This window comes from Meriones unguiculatus, chromosome 10 (genome assembly GCF_030254825.1).
Source record: "Meriones unguiculatus strain TT.TT164.6M chromosome 10, Bangor_MerUng_6.1, whole genome shotgun sequence".
Taxonomy (NCBI): Eukaryota; Metazoa; Chordata; class Mammalia; order Rodentia; family Muridae; genus Meriones; species Meriones unguiculatus.
The window spans coordinates 41,657,646-41,673,708 of record NC_083358.1 but is presented as its reverse complement, the minus strand read 5'-3'; the positions used below and the strand labels follow the sequence as shown (position 1 = coordinate 41,673,708).

The following is a 16,063-nucleotide window of genomic DNA, read 5'->3' as shown; positions in this document are numbered from 1 at the left end:
ATATTTGCATTCTCTTCAATGTAATGTTTTCATTTGCATAAAATTTGGTACAATAATCTTTAAAGGGTTTTGAAGTTTTTAAAAGGCAAAATCTTTGTTCTGCTTATTGAGCATAGCTAGTATTAGATTTTGTACTTTATGTTTTAGGTGTTTTTAGAGGCAAACTTGAACAAGTCAAGGAATATCAGGACCTTTTGACTCCTTTGCTTCATCAGACCACAGAAGGTACAGTTTTGTTTTTTTTTTTTAATCAAGAATTCTGTCCACCAGCATTTCCTTGTTCATTTGAAATGTATATGAATCCTTTATAAAACACAATTATCTATATTATATTGAAAACTAAATGAGGCCTCCATTGAAACTAGAATAATCTCTGTTAATTTAGTTGCAGAGACGTATTTTACAAAAGCAGTTGATTGGCATGACAGGGATGGTCATGAATGCTGGGGACGTTAGTTCCATCCTTGGGATCCACATGCACACGCACTTCTCTCTCTGTCTCTCTCTCCTTCTCCCTCTCTCCATTTATTTCAGTGGTTCGCAACCTGTGGGTCATGACTCCTTTGGGGTTCAAATATCAGATAACAGTAGCAAAATTACAGTTATGAAGCAACGTTATGGTTGGGTGTTACAACAATGTGAGGAAGTACGTTGAAGGGTCACAGCATTGGGAAGGCTGAGAACCGCTGCTCCAGTCAGTGTTGGGTGTTAGTGGGTACTTAGGAATATTCATTTAGTGATTGTTGTTTAATGAGCTTTTGAATAAAAGTTCTGAAAAAAATTAAAGAAAAATTGGTCTCAAGTTGAATGGCTGCAGTGATGCTGAGGTGGTTGGAGACAGGATTGTGGGATGACTATGCTGTAGTTTTTTTCTCTGTGTAGTGTTACAGTTCTATAAAGAACCTAGTTTTTAGGCAAGTCATCAAAAAATGTATGGCTGGGTGAGTGTCTTAGTTAGGGTTGCTATTGTAATGAAACACCATGACAAAAAAGCAAGTTGGAGAGGAGAGGGTTTATTTGACTTAACACTTCCCTATCACTCTTCATCATCAAAAGAAGTCAGGGGTCAGATACAGAGGCGCACGCCTGTAGTCCCAGCACTCAGGGAGGCAGAGGTAGGCAGATCTCTGGGAATTCAAGGTCAATGTGATTTGCAAAGCAAGTCTAGGATAGCCATGGTTACAGAGAAATCCTGTCTTGGAAAAAAAAAAGGGGGGGGGGGTCATGATAAAAACTTAAGCAAGGCAGGAACCTAGAGGCAGGAACAGATACAGAGGCCATGGAGGGAAGCTGCTTACTGGCTTACTTTTCTAGGTTGCTCAGCCTGCTTTCATATAGAACCCAGGACCACCAGCCTGGGGATGGAACCACCCACAATGGACTGGACCCATGCCTACTGTTAATTAAGAATTTGCTTCATGGGAGCATTTTCTCAATAGAGGTTCCCATTTTTTTCAGATAAGTGTAGTTTGTATGTCAGGTTGACAAAAGACTAGCCAACACAGTGAGTGTTGCCCTCCAGCCCCAGCCCTGTCAGGCTGCTGGAAAAACTGCCTCTGGCTAAGGCTGGAACATTGACGGGACATTCTAGAATCCTCTTTGGAGATGCTTCTGAGGCTTTTAGTATTATATTTTGAATGTTTGCACTTATACCATGTTGTCATTCTTTGAAGATGAGTTTAATGTTTTAGAAGTAGTCAAAATGTCAAATCTCAGGAGTAAGAATGTATTGGTTTCAGTCAAACACCAGCAGGACCCATAAAAAAGAGCATAATTGGACAATTCCCAAATGAATTCAAGAGCAGTATTCCTGATATCTTTGGGGTTTTAAAATATTAATAGAATTATAGTCTCATGAGAATAGGTTTGAAAATTTGTATGTAAGATACAACAAATATACCATCTTATGTATATAATACAGGAAGCATTGTTCACAGTGCTGGGCCCCATTTCTGTTGCACATGAAGTTTTTGACTGGGGGGTGGGATGCAGGATTCCAGAAACACCTGAATAAAATATCTTATATTTTATTTTACTCTTTCAATGTTTATAATGTTAAAAGTTGTGCAATGCTTATGGATGAACATTTTTAAATTAAAAATAAATAATTTTTAAAAGGAGTTATGTTTTCCGCATTCACTATGTTCTTTGAGAAATAGTGCAATAATGAAATATGTAAAATTTCTGGAATCAGGCCTTTTAGTAGTCAGGAGGGGATCATGAACCCATGAAAGGAGTCACCTATCATACTTTACAGCTTCATGTTCAGAGTTATGGTCACAGTATTCCTCATAGACCATAACTCCTTTCCCTAATTTTAGATACATATCAATTGGTGCATGAAGAAAACAGCAAAATTTCAAGGCTATTGTTTAATTTTATTATAAAAATAAAGTTTACTGTGCATTGCTGTTACAAAATAACCATCTTCCGCACCCTACAAGGAACTTATCCATTAAATAATGATTTCATTTTCTGAAAAGTATGTCTTTAAAAGATATGCTTTAAGAAAATACTGGTTTTGTTTTCTTCAGTGACACTGAATGATAGAAGACAGGCTTAATATTTAAACAGGGATTTATTTGCAATAACCAATGGCTCAGAATTATAATTCTTCATTAAAAATTAAATATCTCATTTGCAATGCTTCTATAGACTGATCATATTTAAAATAACTTATGGTTTTGAATATTTATATACTATATATACATGTATTACTGCTATATATGCCTATATATACATATGTGTATATGTGTGTATATGTAAATATATACACACACATGCATATTGACTTAAAGTTGTTTGCTGTTAAAGCAGATGCACGTAGAAAGCTGCCTAAAACATAATACACTATTGAATTAGTTCCAAAGTCAATGAATTCTTCTCCAGGTATTTTCCTGGCAATATCTGAAAGGACTAGAACATCATACTTCCCTGTAGCTTACTGGGTCTGCTCTTGTACAACCCTCCTCTTTCCCTCACAAGTTCTTCAAGGGGAAATTTGGGGGAAGGTCTGTTTTGTTGTATTTGAATATGATTGTTTCTCTCTCTCTCTCTCTCTCTCTCTCTCTCTCTCTCTTTCTTTTTCTTTTTAACTCTGTAGGATATCCTGTTGTACCAAAGTACTATTATGTGCCAGCTGACTTTGTGGAATATGAAAAAAAAAATCCTGGTAGTCAGAAGCGGTTTCCTAGTAACTGTGGCCGTGATGGGAAATTGTTTCTTTGGGGACAAGCTCTTTATATCATTGCAAAACTCCTAGGTAAGTGGAGAAGATTGGGAACCTATTTTCTTTCCCTGTTATCAAGTTGTTAGGAATAAATACATCTTGGGTGATGTTTTTCCTTTAGGTGGAATTGGATTTGGGTGGAACTTCACACTGTTAGTTCTCTGGGGAGTTTCTAGATTGTCCAACAGTTTCAGAAAGAACGGGCTGTAAGCAAGGGTGCATTAATGACTGCATGTGACTATGCCTGCAATCAGCTTGGAGCTTCTAGCCAAAGGCTATGAGAACTTTGAGTTGGTTCTCTGTGATATGAAAACATTTCTGACTTACTCTGACACACATATTTGAGCAATGGTTTAGTAAACTACTTGGTCATCTTTGAAAGTTGTCTTTTTTCCAGTAAATAAATGTTGGTAACTTTTTTTTCCTACCTAGTAACTTAATGAAACGATTTATTTATAATTATTTAAAAATTATTTTGTAACCAATTTTTACAATTGAATGAAAACATCCATAAGCAAAGTTGACATAGACAAAAGACTTACTATGCATCTTTCCATCCCATACTTCTCTAAAATTTCTAGCATTACTAGCATTTTTATCGAAAAGCTATCATTTTAGAGTCAGAATCCATGTATGACAGATTATGAAGCTAATTTAAAAAAATCACTTCTGTATGAAATACTTTTGCCTTCATTGCTTTGAGAATTTGTATATAAATGTTTGCTTATGCTGGGAGAGTGGTTGTCTTTGGTTTGTTTTCATCATCCACGAGGGAAGATTTCGGAGGCCAGATCCCCACTGTTCAGTATGAGTTTTTCATACAGTTTGCTTTTTTTTTTTTTCCAGTCTACGGCACATTTAACACTAACTAAGGGCATGTTGGAAAGTTTTCTCTCATTAAAAAGGGTTTTGTTTTGTCTCAGCAAATATTATTTATACAGGTGTCGGTTTCAGGTTTATAGAAAAGACAAAGAAAATTACTGGCTGGAACAGTTACATCCACCTCATTTCTGTGAATAGAAATGTTTTTGAGACTCAAAGCTAAATTAAATACATTTTAGCCAAGGAGCAGTCAGCCAAGGTTCAACATTGCAGTCATAAGTATTGTGTACCTGGAGACTGTAAGGGACCTAATGAAATTATTTCTGTGATTCTGGGTCTGAAAACCAACTCCTGGAATCTCGGACTTGAAGTTGTAAGCCTTTCTTTTTCTGGTGTTTGGTAAATATACAGCTTGAGTTGCTGTAGTTGGAAATAGTAGTGATAACCTACCAAGGCCCTGGGGAAAACTGAGGAACCAGGAAACAGAATCGGCAACACACTCTCCATGAGCTTTTAAAATTGACCTTTAAAAAAAGGAAGTTAAAAAATGTTCTCCCTCAGCAGAAACTCCAGTCTCATTCCAAACCAAAGTGCTGATTGCATACAGGTCTTTACCATAGGCAGCACTTTCCTGTGAACAGCAATGTACAAATCATGCTTCATTTCTATTTCATGGCCCAAACAAGCAAGAAATGCTCTGAAGTGCCTTTAAAAAAGGCATTTAAAAAGTGTCTACCAAGGTACTGACAGGCGTTAGCCTACAGGAGGCATATTTCATGAAACCATGTGCAGATTTCCATCCGGGAAGAGAAAAGCTGTGTGGTATTCCATCCCACTGGCCTGGCTGTATCACCCCATCACAGGTGCTAAGTGGGGCAAGCCTTTATTCGCCAGGTAATTTAGCTGCTGCCCTGAGTTCATGAGCATTTCATAACCTATCAGCTGTCCATAAATGGTCATTAAGATTCTAGATATCGTATTTACTAACAAAGCTATAGTTATTCATTAAAGAAACCTCAGTTTGACATCTTCACAACATTTTATAGGCAATTAACTGGAGCTAGTATTATTATATGAGAATAATAACAAAGTGAATCTTTATAAATACTCTGACTTTCACTAATACAGGTGAGTTTTTATTCTACTGAAGTCTAGTGAGAATGCTATGCTGTGTGTGTGCCTAAGTGAATTTTATGCAACAAAACTATGCACCTTTTTATTATTATTATTATTATAGTTATTAAGAAATAACATGTACACTGTTTTCTGAATATCCACTGTTTTCAGAAAATGATTTATTTTTTACAAACCTTTTTTTTTGAAAGTCAACTTCTAGAAAGTCAAAGTTCTATTTACTAAGTAAATTGTAACTGTTCATTTTAAATCACATGATATATGTTAATATCTGTTTGTCTTATCTTGAAACTATCATCTGTAATTATTTTTTCTTAATTAAATTTTTATTTTTTATATAAATTATAGTTTATTCACCTTGTATCCCAGCTGTAGTCCCCTCGCTCCTCCCCAACCACACTCTCCCTTCCTCCCTCATCTCCTCCAAGTCCATGGATAAGGGAGGACCTCCTCCCCTTCCATCTGAGCCTAGCTTATCTTGTCTCATCAGAACTGGCTGCATTGTCTTCCTCTGTGGCCTGGCAAGGCTGCTCCCCCATCCAGGGGAGGCAGTCAAAGAGCTAGCCACTGAGTTCATGTCTGTCAGAGACAGTCCCTGTTCCTCTTACTAGGGAACCTTCTTGGATACTGAGTTGCCATGGGCTACATATGAGCAGGAGTTCTAGGATATATCCATGAATGGTCCTTGGTTGGAGAAACAGTCTCAGAAAAGACCCCTGTGCCCAGATATTTTGGTTCTGTTGCTCTCCTTGTAGAGCTCCTGTCCTCTCCTGGTCTTACCATCTCCCCTTTCTTTCCTAAGATTCTCTGCACTCTGCCCAAAGTTTGTTTATGAGTCTTAGTATCTGCTTTGATACAATGTTAGGTAGAGTCTTTCAGAAACCTTCCATGGTAGGCTCCTGTCCTGTTTCCTGCTTTCTCCTTCTTCCAGTGTCTGTCCCATTTGCCTTTCTGAGTGAGGATTGACCATCTTATCCAGGGTTCTCATTCTAGGTCACCTTCTTTAGATGTACAGATTTATTAGGTTTATTTTGTATTATATGTCTAGTATTCTCTTATAAGTGAGTATATACCATGTGTGTGTTTCTGTTTCTGGGATACCTCACTCAGGATGATCTTTTCTAGTTCCCACCATTTGTCTGCAAATTTCACGGTTTTCTTGTTTTTAACTGCTGAGTAATATTCCATTGTGTAAATGTACCACAATTTATGTATCCATTCCTCAGCTGAGGAACATCTGGGTTGTTTCCAGGTTCTGGCTATTACGAGTAAAGCTGCTATGAACATGGTTGAACAAATGTCCTTGTTAGGTACTTGAGCAACTTTTGGATAGATGCCTAGGAGTGGTATAGCTGGATCTTGAGGAAGTTCTATTCCTAATTGTCTTAGAAAGTGCCAGATTGATTTCCAAAGTGGTTGTACAAGTTTATATAACCACCAGCAGTGGAGGAGGGTTCCCCTTTCTCCACATCCTCTCCAGCATGTATTGTCACTTGAGTTTTTGATCTTTGCTATTCTCATGGGTATAGGGTGAAATCTCAGGGTCATTTTGATTTGAATCTCCATGATGACTAAGGATGTTGAGCATTTCTTTAAGTATTTCTCTGTCATTCTATATTCATCTATAGAGAATTCTCTGTTTAGTTCAGTACCCCATGTTTTTAATTGGATTACTTGATTCATTGCTGTTTAGCTTCTTGAGTTCTTTATATATTCTGGATTTTAGCCCTCTGTCAGATATAGGGTTGGTGAAGATCCTTTCCTAGTGTGTAGGCTGTCATTTTGTTCTGATGACAAAGTCCTTTGCTTTACAGAAGCTTTTCAATTTTGTGAGGTCCCATTTATTGATTGTTGATCTTTAGCATATGCTGTTGGTGTTCTGTTCAGTAAGTTGTCTCCTGTGCCAATGAGTTCAAGGCTCTTCCCACTTTTTCTTCTAACCGATTTAGTGTGTCTGGTTTTATGTTGAGGTCTTTAATCTACTTGGACATTAGTTTTTGTGCAGGGTGATAAATGTGGATCTATTTGCATTTTTCTACATGCAGACAGCCAGTTAGACCAGCACCATTTGTTGAAGATGCTGTCTTTTTTCCACTGTATGGTTTTGACTTCTTTGTTAAAAATCAAGTATCCATAGGTGTGTGGATTTCTGAGTCTTCAATTCGATTCCATTTATCCACCAGTTTCTGTGCTAGTACCTTGCACTTTTTATTACTATTGCTCTGTAGTACAGCTTGAGATCAAGGATGGAGATACCTCCAGACTATTGGTTGTTGTACAGGATCGTTTTAGCAATTCTGGGGTTTGTTTGTTGTTTTTTTTTTGTTGTTGTTGTTGTTTGTTTTTCTACATGAAGTTGAGAATTGTTCTTTCAAGTTTTGTAAAGAATTGTGTTGGTATTTTGATGGGAATTGCATTTACTCTGCAGGTTGCTTTTGGCAGAATGGCCATTTTCACTATGTTAATCCTACTAATCCATGAGCACAGGAGATCTTTCCATCTTCTGATATCTTCTTCAGTTTCTTTCTTCAGAGACTTGAAGGTTTGTTTGTTTGTTTGTTTGTTTGAACAGGTCTTTCACTTGCTTGGTTAGAGTCTCACCAAGGCACTTTATGTTATTAGTGGCTATTGTGAAGGGTGTTGTTTCCCTAATTTCTTTCCTGGCCCTTTTGTCTTTGCTATACAGGAGGGCTTCTGATTTTTTTTGGGGGGGGGGTTAGTTTTGTATCCAGCCACTTTACTGAAGGTGTTTATCAGCTAAAGTAGTTCTCTGGATGAATTTTTGGGATCGCTCATGTAAACTATCATATCATCTGCAAATAGTGATACTTTGACTTCTTCCTTTCCGATTTGTATCCCCTTGATCTCCTTTAGTTGTCTTATTGCTCTGGCTAGGACTTCAAGTACTATGTTGAAGACATATGGGGAGAGTGGGCAGCCTTGCCTTGTCCCTGATTTCAGTGTGAAATTGGTTTAAGTTTCTCTCAGTTTAGTTTGATGTTGGCTATAGGCTTGCTGTATATTGTCTTTACTATGTTTAGGTATGCCTTGTATCCCTGAGCTCTTCAAGACATTAAACATGAATGGGTGTTGGATTTTGTCAAATGCTTTTTCCGCATCTAAGGAAATGATCCTGTGGTTTTTTTCCTTCAGTTTGTTTGTATTGATGGATTTCCGTATGTTGAACCACCCTTGCATGGCTGGAATGAAGCCTACTTGGTCATGGTGGATGATATCTTTTATGTATTCTTGGAATTGGTTTGCAAGTATTTTATTGATTATTTTTGCATCAATGTTCATAAGAGGTATAGGTCTGAAGTTCTGTTTTTTTCCTTGGGTCTTTGTGTGGTTTAGGTATCAAGGTGACTGTGGCTTCATAGAATGAGTTTGGTAATGTTCCCTCTGTTTCTATTGTGCAGAAGTTTGAAGAGAATTGGAGTTAGCATTTCTTTGAAGGTCTGGTATAATTCTGCACTGAAACCCTCTGGCCCTGGGCTTTTTTTGGAGGGGAGACTTTTGATGACTGCTTCTATTTCCTTGGGGGATATAGGACTATTCAGTCTTTCTACCTGATCTTGATTAAATTTTGGTAAATGGAATCTATCAATAAAATTGTCCATTTCCTTTAGATTATCAAATTTTGTGGCTTATAGGCTTTTGTAGTAAAACCTAATGATTGTTTGGATTTCCCCAGTGTCTGTTGTTATGTCCCCCTTTTCATTTCTGATTTTGCTGATTTTTGATAGTTTCTATCTGCCTTTTATTTAGTTTGTCTAAGGAGTTGTCTATCTTGTTGATTTTTCTCAAAGAACCAGCTCTTGTTTTCATTGATTCTTTGAATTGTTTTATTTGATTCTAATTTATTGATTTCCACCCTGAGTTTGATTATTTCCAGCCATCTATTCCTCATGGGTGTGTCTCCTTTTTTTTCTAGAACTTTCAGGTGGGCCATTAAGTTGCTTTTATGAGATGTTTCAAATTTCTTCTTGAAGGCACTTAGTGCTATGAATTTTCCTCTTAGCACTGCTTTTATTGTGCCCCATAAGTTTGGGTATATTGTGCCTTCATTTTCACTGAATTCTAGGAAGTGTTTAATTTCTTTCCTAACCCAGCTGTCATGAGTACGGAGCTGTTCAGTTTCCATGTGCATATAGGTTTTTTGCTATTTCTGTTGTTGTTGAAGTCCAGCTTTAGTCCATGGTGGTCAGATAGAATACAAGAGATTATTTCAATCTTCTTGTATCTGCTGAGGTTTGTTTTGTGACCAAGTATATGGTCTATTTTGGAGAAGGTTCCATGAGGTGCTGAAAAGAAGGTATGCTCTTTTGAATTAATTTGGGTGAGAATTTCTGTAGACATCCATTAGGTCCATTTGATTTAGGACCTCTGTAAGTGCCCTTATTTCTCTATTTAGCTTCTGTCTAGATGATCTGTTACTTCGTGAGAGTGGGATATTGAAGTCTCCCACTATTAAGGTATTGGGATCGATGTGGTATTTAAGCTTTAATAATGTTTCATTTACAAATGTAGGTGGTCTTGTATTTGGGGCATAACTGTTCAGAATTGTAATGTCCTCCTGGTTCCTCCTCATATTTTTTGATTAATTTTGGTTGAAAGTCTATTTTATTACATATTAGGATAGCTACCCCAGCTTGTTTTCTGTGTCCATTTGCTTGAAAGACATTTTCCAGCCCTTTACTCTGAAATAGTGTTTATCTTTGTTGCAGAGGTTTGTTTCTTGTTGCAGCAGAATGTTGGAGCCTGTCTCCACAACCATTCTGTTAGTCTGTGTGTTTTTATTGGAGAGTTGAGCCCATTGATGTTGATAGATAATAGTGACCAATGATTCCTTTTGTTGTGGAGTTGGTGGTGTTACTGTGATTCATTGCTTGTTTTCTTTTATTTTTTGTTGAGAAATTATCTGTATCCTGTGTTTTCTTGGGTGTAGTTGTTTTCATTGGATTTGAATTTTTTCCTTCTAGTATCTTCCATAGGGATGGTTTGCCGTATAGATATTGCTTAAATTTAGTTTTGTCATGGAATATTTTGTTTTCTCCATCTATGATTATTGAAAGCTTTGCTGGGTATAGTAGTCTGGGTTGGCATCTGTGGTCCCCTAAAGTCTGCATGATTTCTGCCCAGGCCCTTCTGGCTTTCATAGTTTATGATGAGAAGTCTGGTGTGATTCTGATAAGTCTACCTTTATATGTTACTTGACCTTTTTTCCTTGCTGCTTTTAATATGTTTTCTTTGTTCTGTAGATTTAGTGTTTTGACTATGATGTGACATGAGGAGTTTCTTTTCTGGTCTAGTCTATTTGGTGTTCTGTAGATTACTTGTATGTTTATGGACATCTCTTTCTTTAAGTTGGGATTTTTTTTCATTTTTTTTATTAGTTACAGTTTATTCACTTTATATCCCAGCTGCAGCCGCCTTCTCCATCCCCTCCCAGTCCCACCCTCCCTCTCTCTTCTTCTTCTTCTTCTTTTTTTTTCAATGCAGTTTATTCAGGAACCTTGAACAATCCTCAGACCCTGGGGAAAGCCAGCCCACAGCTTAAATAGCCTCTGGGTAGCCAACCCAGGCGTGCCACGTGGGCAATGCAGATAGGTCCACATACATGGAAGCAAGCCAGATCCTCAGCCTTAGCCAAATGTGGAATTGTTCATGACAGAGAGCACTCACCATCGGGAAGGTGGAAGGCGGAAACCAGCTCCATCTTTAAGGCATAGCATTCCGCAGCTCTCTACAGTTCCCCCTTTTTGTTTTAGACGCATCAGGCAAGAGTAGAGGTCTGATCTCTGATATTAGAAATAAATTGGGACTTTGTACCGATGTTCATTTAGGTGTCATCCACCCAAAGAGCATCAGACCCGTCCGATACCTTTTTCTCAGAGGCGGGACCTGGGGCATCAACCCGCATGCAACCAGACATGCTCTTCTCTGGGTCCAAAGCCGCTGACCCTGAGTGCAGTGCTTAGCCTCGCATCCTGAGCGTAACATTTTAGCTTTTTATGGTATCCAACCATGCTTGGGGAGAATGTCCTGCTTCAATGGCTGTAAAGGCCTGAATGATCATGGCTGCATCACACTGTTGTGAGACTCTAATCTTGCATATATTACCACAGGCAAACCAAGGAGACCAACACCAGAAGGCCTGCTAATGCTCCCATGCCCGCCCATTCCTTCAGATGATTCATGGCTGCAGCAATCCATGTTGATAATCCTGTGGCTAGTCCTGCGTCCACTCTGGTAGAATTTACTGTGACAATGGCCACTCTCAGCTGCTCCATCGTAGTATCGAATTCTCCAGTCCAATTACCTAAAATATAGCTCGACAATTGTTTAGACAGATTTGCAGCACAGGAAAAATTCTCATGTTATATGCTAGTGACTCAAAGTCCAGCATATTTTCATTGACAGCCAAGTTGAGCGATTTGCCATAGGGTATCGATTTGCTCCTGCACGAGGTCACTCCTCTGATTGAACACCATCAAGCTTCCTTTTAGTTGAGCATTAATTCCTTTATGTACAACTAAGGCATGAGCTACATTGGCTAAATGATTGTTCAGGGTCTGAGCAGTCTGCCCAGTATGACTCATGGCTAATGCCCCGGTGGTAGCAGGGAACTTCCCAGAGACTCATACTCCAACCAAGGACTATTCATGGAGATAACCCAGAACCCCTGCACAGATGTAGCCCAGGGCAGTTCAGAGTCCAGTTGGGTTACATAGTAATGTGAAGAGGGACTGCCTCTAACATAATCTGATTGGCCTGCTCTTTGATCACCTCCCTCTGGGGGGGAGCAGCCTTACCAGGCCATAGTAGAGGACAATGCAGCCACTTTTGATGTGAACTGACAGACTAAGATCAGAAAGGAGAGGAGAACCTCCCCTATTAGTGGACTTGGGGAGTGGCATGTAAGCAGAGGGAGGAGGGAGGGTGGGATTGGGAGGGGAGGAGGGAGGGGCTTATGGGGGGATGCAGAATGAATAAAGTGTAATTGATGAAAAATTTTTAAAAAAAGGGAAAAAATAATTTAAGAACCTTAAATGACTTTCAAAAGTGGAGGAAAACATGGAGTTAGTCAATTGGCATGGAGCACGTCTCGCCCCTGGGGGCAATGGTCTCCTGAACCTACTCAGACCTCGGACACCACCACTGCTAGTTCTAGAACTGACGCAGGATGTTCCAACGAGGGGGTTAAGGCTTCTCATAATATTTCCTATAATCCCACACCTGTTTGTCTATATCCCCCATTTTTATTCATTATTAGCCAGATAGAGCCAACTAATTGTGGTAATGATACTTGCTTTTTTGCCCAATGCTGGAATGCTAGTAAATTTAGGTATGCCCTGGTTACTCGCATGCCTCACTGGGTGCCTGTGCCCGTTGATGCCCCTCACGCTATGACTCTCTTCAGACAGAAAAGGGATCTTGGAACTACAGCCACCATTGTTACTACCATCTCTTCTTCTTCTATGTCCCTCCCCCAGTACAATGATAGGGGAGGTCCTCCTCCCCTTCCATCTGACCCTTGTTTATCAGGTCTCATCAGGACTGGCTTCTTTGTCTTCCTCTGTGGACTGGTAAGGCTGCTCCACCCACAGGTGGAGGTGATCAAAGAGCCAGCCCATGAGTTCATGTCAGAGATGGTCCCTGGTCCTATTATTGAGGAACCCTCTTGGATACTGAGCTGCCATGGGCTACTTCTGTGCAGGGGTTCCAGGTTATCTCCATTCATGGTCCTTGTTTGGAGTATCAGTCTCAGAAAATACCCCTGTGCCCAGATTTTTTGGTTCTGTTGCTCCCCTTGTGGAGCTCCTGTTCCCTTCAGGTCTTTCTATCTCCCCCTTCTTTCCTAAGATTCCCTGCACTCTGCCCAAAGTTTGGCTATGCATCTCAGCATGTTTTGATTCCCTGCCAGGTGGAGTCTTTCAGTGGCCCTCTCTGATAGGCTCTTGTCCCATTCCCTGTTTTCTCCCTCTTCTGGTGTCTTCTTTAGGAAGATGAGAGAGATCCACTGGTTTGAGAGTGTGCATCAGTGTTTCAGCTGTACCTAAGGGAGGAGGAACCACTGGTGCAGAATTGCAATTGCGGAAGAGGAGTTTGTGTGTGTGTGTGTGTGTGTGTGTGTGTGTGTGTGTGTGTGTGTGTCTTGAAGGAGAGAGTGCTAGAGAATGTAGATACTTGGAATGTGGGGAGTGGTGCAGGTTCAGGAGGGGGTGCAGATGCTAGCACTATTTGCTGGTGCAGTTTGCAAGCGCAATGTGCCTGCACTGATTTTTTGAATACCTCAGTGGTCTATAGTCCTGTCATACTGTCGTTCTGTTATTCAGATCTGTTTGGGCTACCGGAGTTGATTGCCCGGACTTCACTGGTAGATCCACAGAGCAGGGGCTTCAATGTTGATAATGCTGTCCCAAGAATCACTATGTTGCTGCAGAACTTGGGGGCTGGTGTTGCGGTCCACTGGGATTCCAGCTACTGTGCAGAACTAGGAGGCCGCTGGCACAGATGCCTTTTGGTAGGATTTGGGGAGCCATGGGCCTGGTTGGCCTGGTGGAGTTCCTGGTATTGCGCTCTGTGCTAGGAGCTGTGGGTGCTTCAGACTGGGCACTCTGTTCTGTGGCAGGGGCTGCAGCCTCCGCCTCCACCAAGGAGGGAGAAGGGAGGCCTATTATAGGGAAATGCTGGGGAATTGAGTATTCTTTTTCTCAAATCTCAAGCAGGGTGTTCTGTGCTAGCAGCAGCCAGCACTGTGCTCTGTGCTAGGAGCTGCGTGCACTGTGACCGCCTGCGCTGCCTCGCTGCTGCCTCCACCTGTTAAAAGTACATGTTTTCATGTCTACTCTCCAGAAAAGCTGAATCCAAAATAAATTTAATATCTCTGTCATCACAGAAGATTGCCAGAGATGTGGCACAGCCTTGACCAATGTTTAGTTTTTCTAGCAAAGCTGTTTCATTGGCAAATTGCAGATTTCCACTCCCAACACCTGCTTGCCAAACCATCTATATTATTTGTGTGTCAGGAGGAACTGTCACCGCCCAGTAGCTTTTCTTCTCTTTGTCTTTAAGAAATGACTTTTTGCTATGTGCTCCTTCCTAAGGCTGGCTACGTGGCATCACTTCTCCAACTGTAAACACCCTGGGGTCCTCATGACCTCAGTGCAGATGGTGTAGCAGCTGAGCCTCTGCTCCAGTACTGCTCACAGTTTCACATCTGCATTCCTCCACCACACAGGTCAACTGAAGGAAGCCCCCAGTCACGGGCTCTTGACCGGGTTTATGCCACCAGGCAAGAATTCTGTCTTATAGATCAGCCTCAGATTAAATCATGAAGCTGTTTGACTATACCCAATATAGTCATGCCACTATTTCACTAAGTACATTTTTCCTGTCAGGTTGATAATAGAAAACACTAGTAACATTGGGTAAGCCTGATGATGACTTTTTGCCCCCATTGGCCTACATAACAACTCCCAGTACTACCAAAACTTGTCAGAGAGAGGAAATTTTCAGGTCAGTTCCAATTTATTTTCTCTGATAACCAAAGTATGTGTTGCCTTTTGTAATAGGGTCTTTAATAATAGTAATTGGTGTCTGTGGTAATGTCTAGTTCTGGTCGTCAACCAGCAGCAATGACAATGACCTGTGGTCGCCTCTGACCAACAACTCATAAAATGGTATCACTCCTGCAACTGGGAATTTGTTTAATAACCTTCAGCTTCTGGGAGTAGGATTACCCACCCATGCAGATTATTCACCCATGAAAGGCTTAATTGTTTTTTATTTGTTTGGTTTGGATTGGATTTTTGAGACAGGGTGTCATTTTGTAGCTCTGGCTATCTTGGAACTTGCTGTATAGACCACACTGGCCTCAAACTCACAGAGATGTGTTTGCACGTGCTTCTTAAGTATTGATATTAGAGGCGTGTTATACCACACCCAGCCTCAAATTTTATTTTTAATTATATTTTTTACATAGTTTATAAAGTAGGTAGGTTTCCATAAAACTTTTTCATATATTCGTCATTTGGATTAAGCCTTCCTCTTAACCCCATCTTGGTTTAAACCTTTCTACCCTCTGTATTCCTTTTCTATATTCTTATCATATATGTTCTATTACTGACCCTCCTAAAAGACTCTTCCCTTTCACTCTCTCCTGGGCCTTTCTGACTATCTGGCCTCTACAGACACTCCAAATTATACGCACACATCTGAAAATTCAAAGTTAGGAACTGCGTTTCAGAGAGAACATGCAGTGTTTGTATGTTTGTCTTTCTGGGTCTGGATTAATCATTCATTGTATTTTCCAGTTCCATCCATTCTTCTGCGAATTTTATTTTTTAATAGTTGAAAAAAATTATCACATATATGTACCACATTTTTATAATCCATTCATCAGTTGTTGGATATCTAGGTTGATTCTGTTTCTCAGCTATTGTCAGTAGAACAGCATGGAATATGGATGAGTAATTATCTCTGTAGTGGCACAGAGTTCTTTGGATATATGCCCAGGACTGTTATAAATGTCATGTGGTATTTTTCACTCTTTGAGGAGCCCACTACACTGATTTCTGTAGTTTTTCCAACAATTTATACTCCCACCAATAGTAGATACGATTACCCATCCCTACATTCTGGGCAGTATTTGTTGTCCTTTGTTTTCCTAATGAGAGCCATTAGGAAAAGATATCTGTAAGGTATCTGTAAGGGTGCAGTTACTGAAAGTGTACATCAGGTATTGTAAGCAGATTATTAAAAGGATGAAAACCTTTCTTAAAGTTAAGCATTTTATTTAATTGCTACTTGGGCAATTAAATCATAAAAGTTATGATTATCTCTTTCTTGATTATTTTGCTAATTTATGTGACC

The 16,063-nt window shown here is 39.8% G+C and overlaps 1 protein-coding gene across 5 annotated transcripts in view; it reads left to right on the top strand.

Annotated features, from left to right (window-relative positions):
- The window catches only part of Phkb (phosphorylase kinase regulatory subunit beta), a 216,134-nt gene that overhangs the window by 112,771 nt on the left and 87,300 nt on the right, over positions 1 to 16,063 (top strand). For all 5 annotated transcript variants that reach the window (XM_060392297.1, XM_060392294.1, XM_060392295.1 and 2 more), the window contains 2 exons: positions 148 to 225; positions 3,104 to 3,262. In XM_060392297.1, coding sequence (XP_060248280.1) covers positions 148 to 225; positions 3,104 to 3,262 — 237 coding nt within the window. The remainder of the gene's footprint in view (positions 1 to 147; positions 226 to 3,103; positions 3,263 to 16,063) is intronic.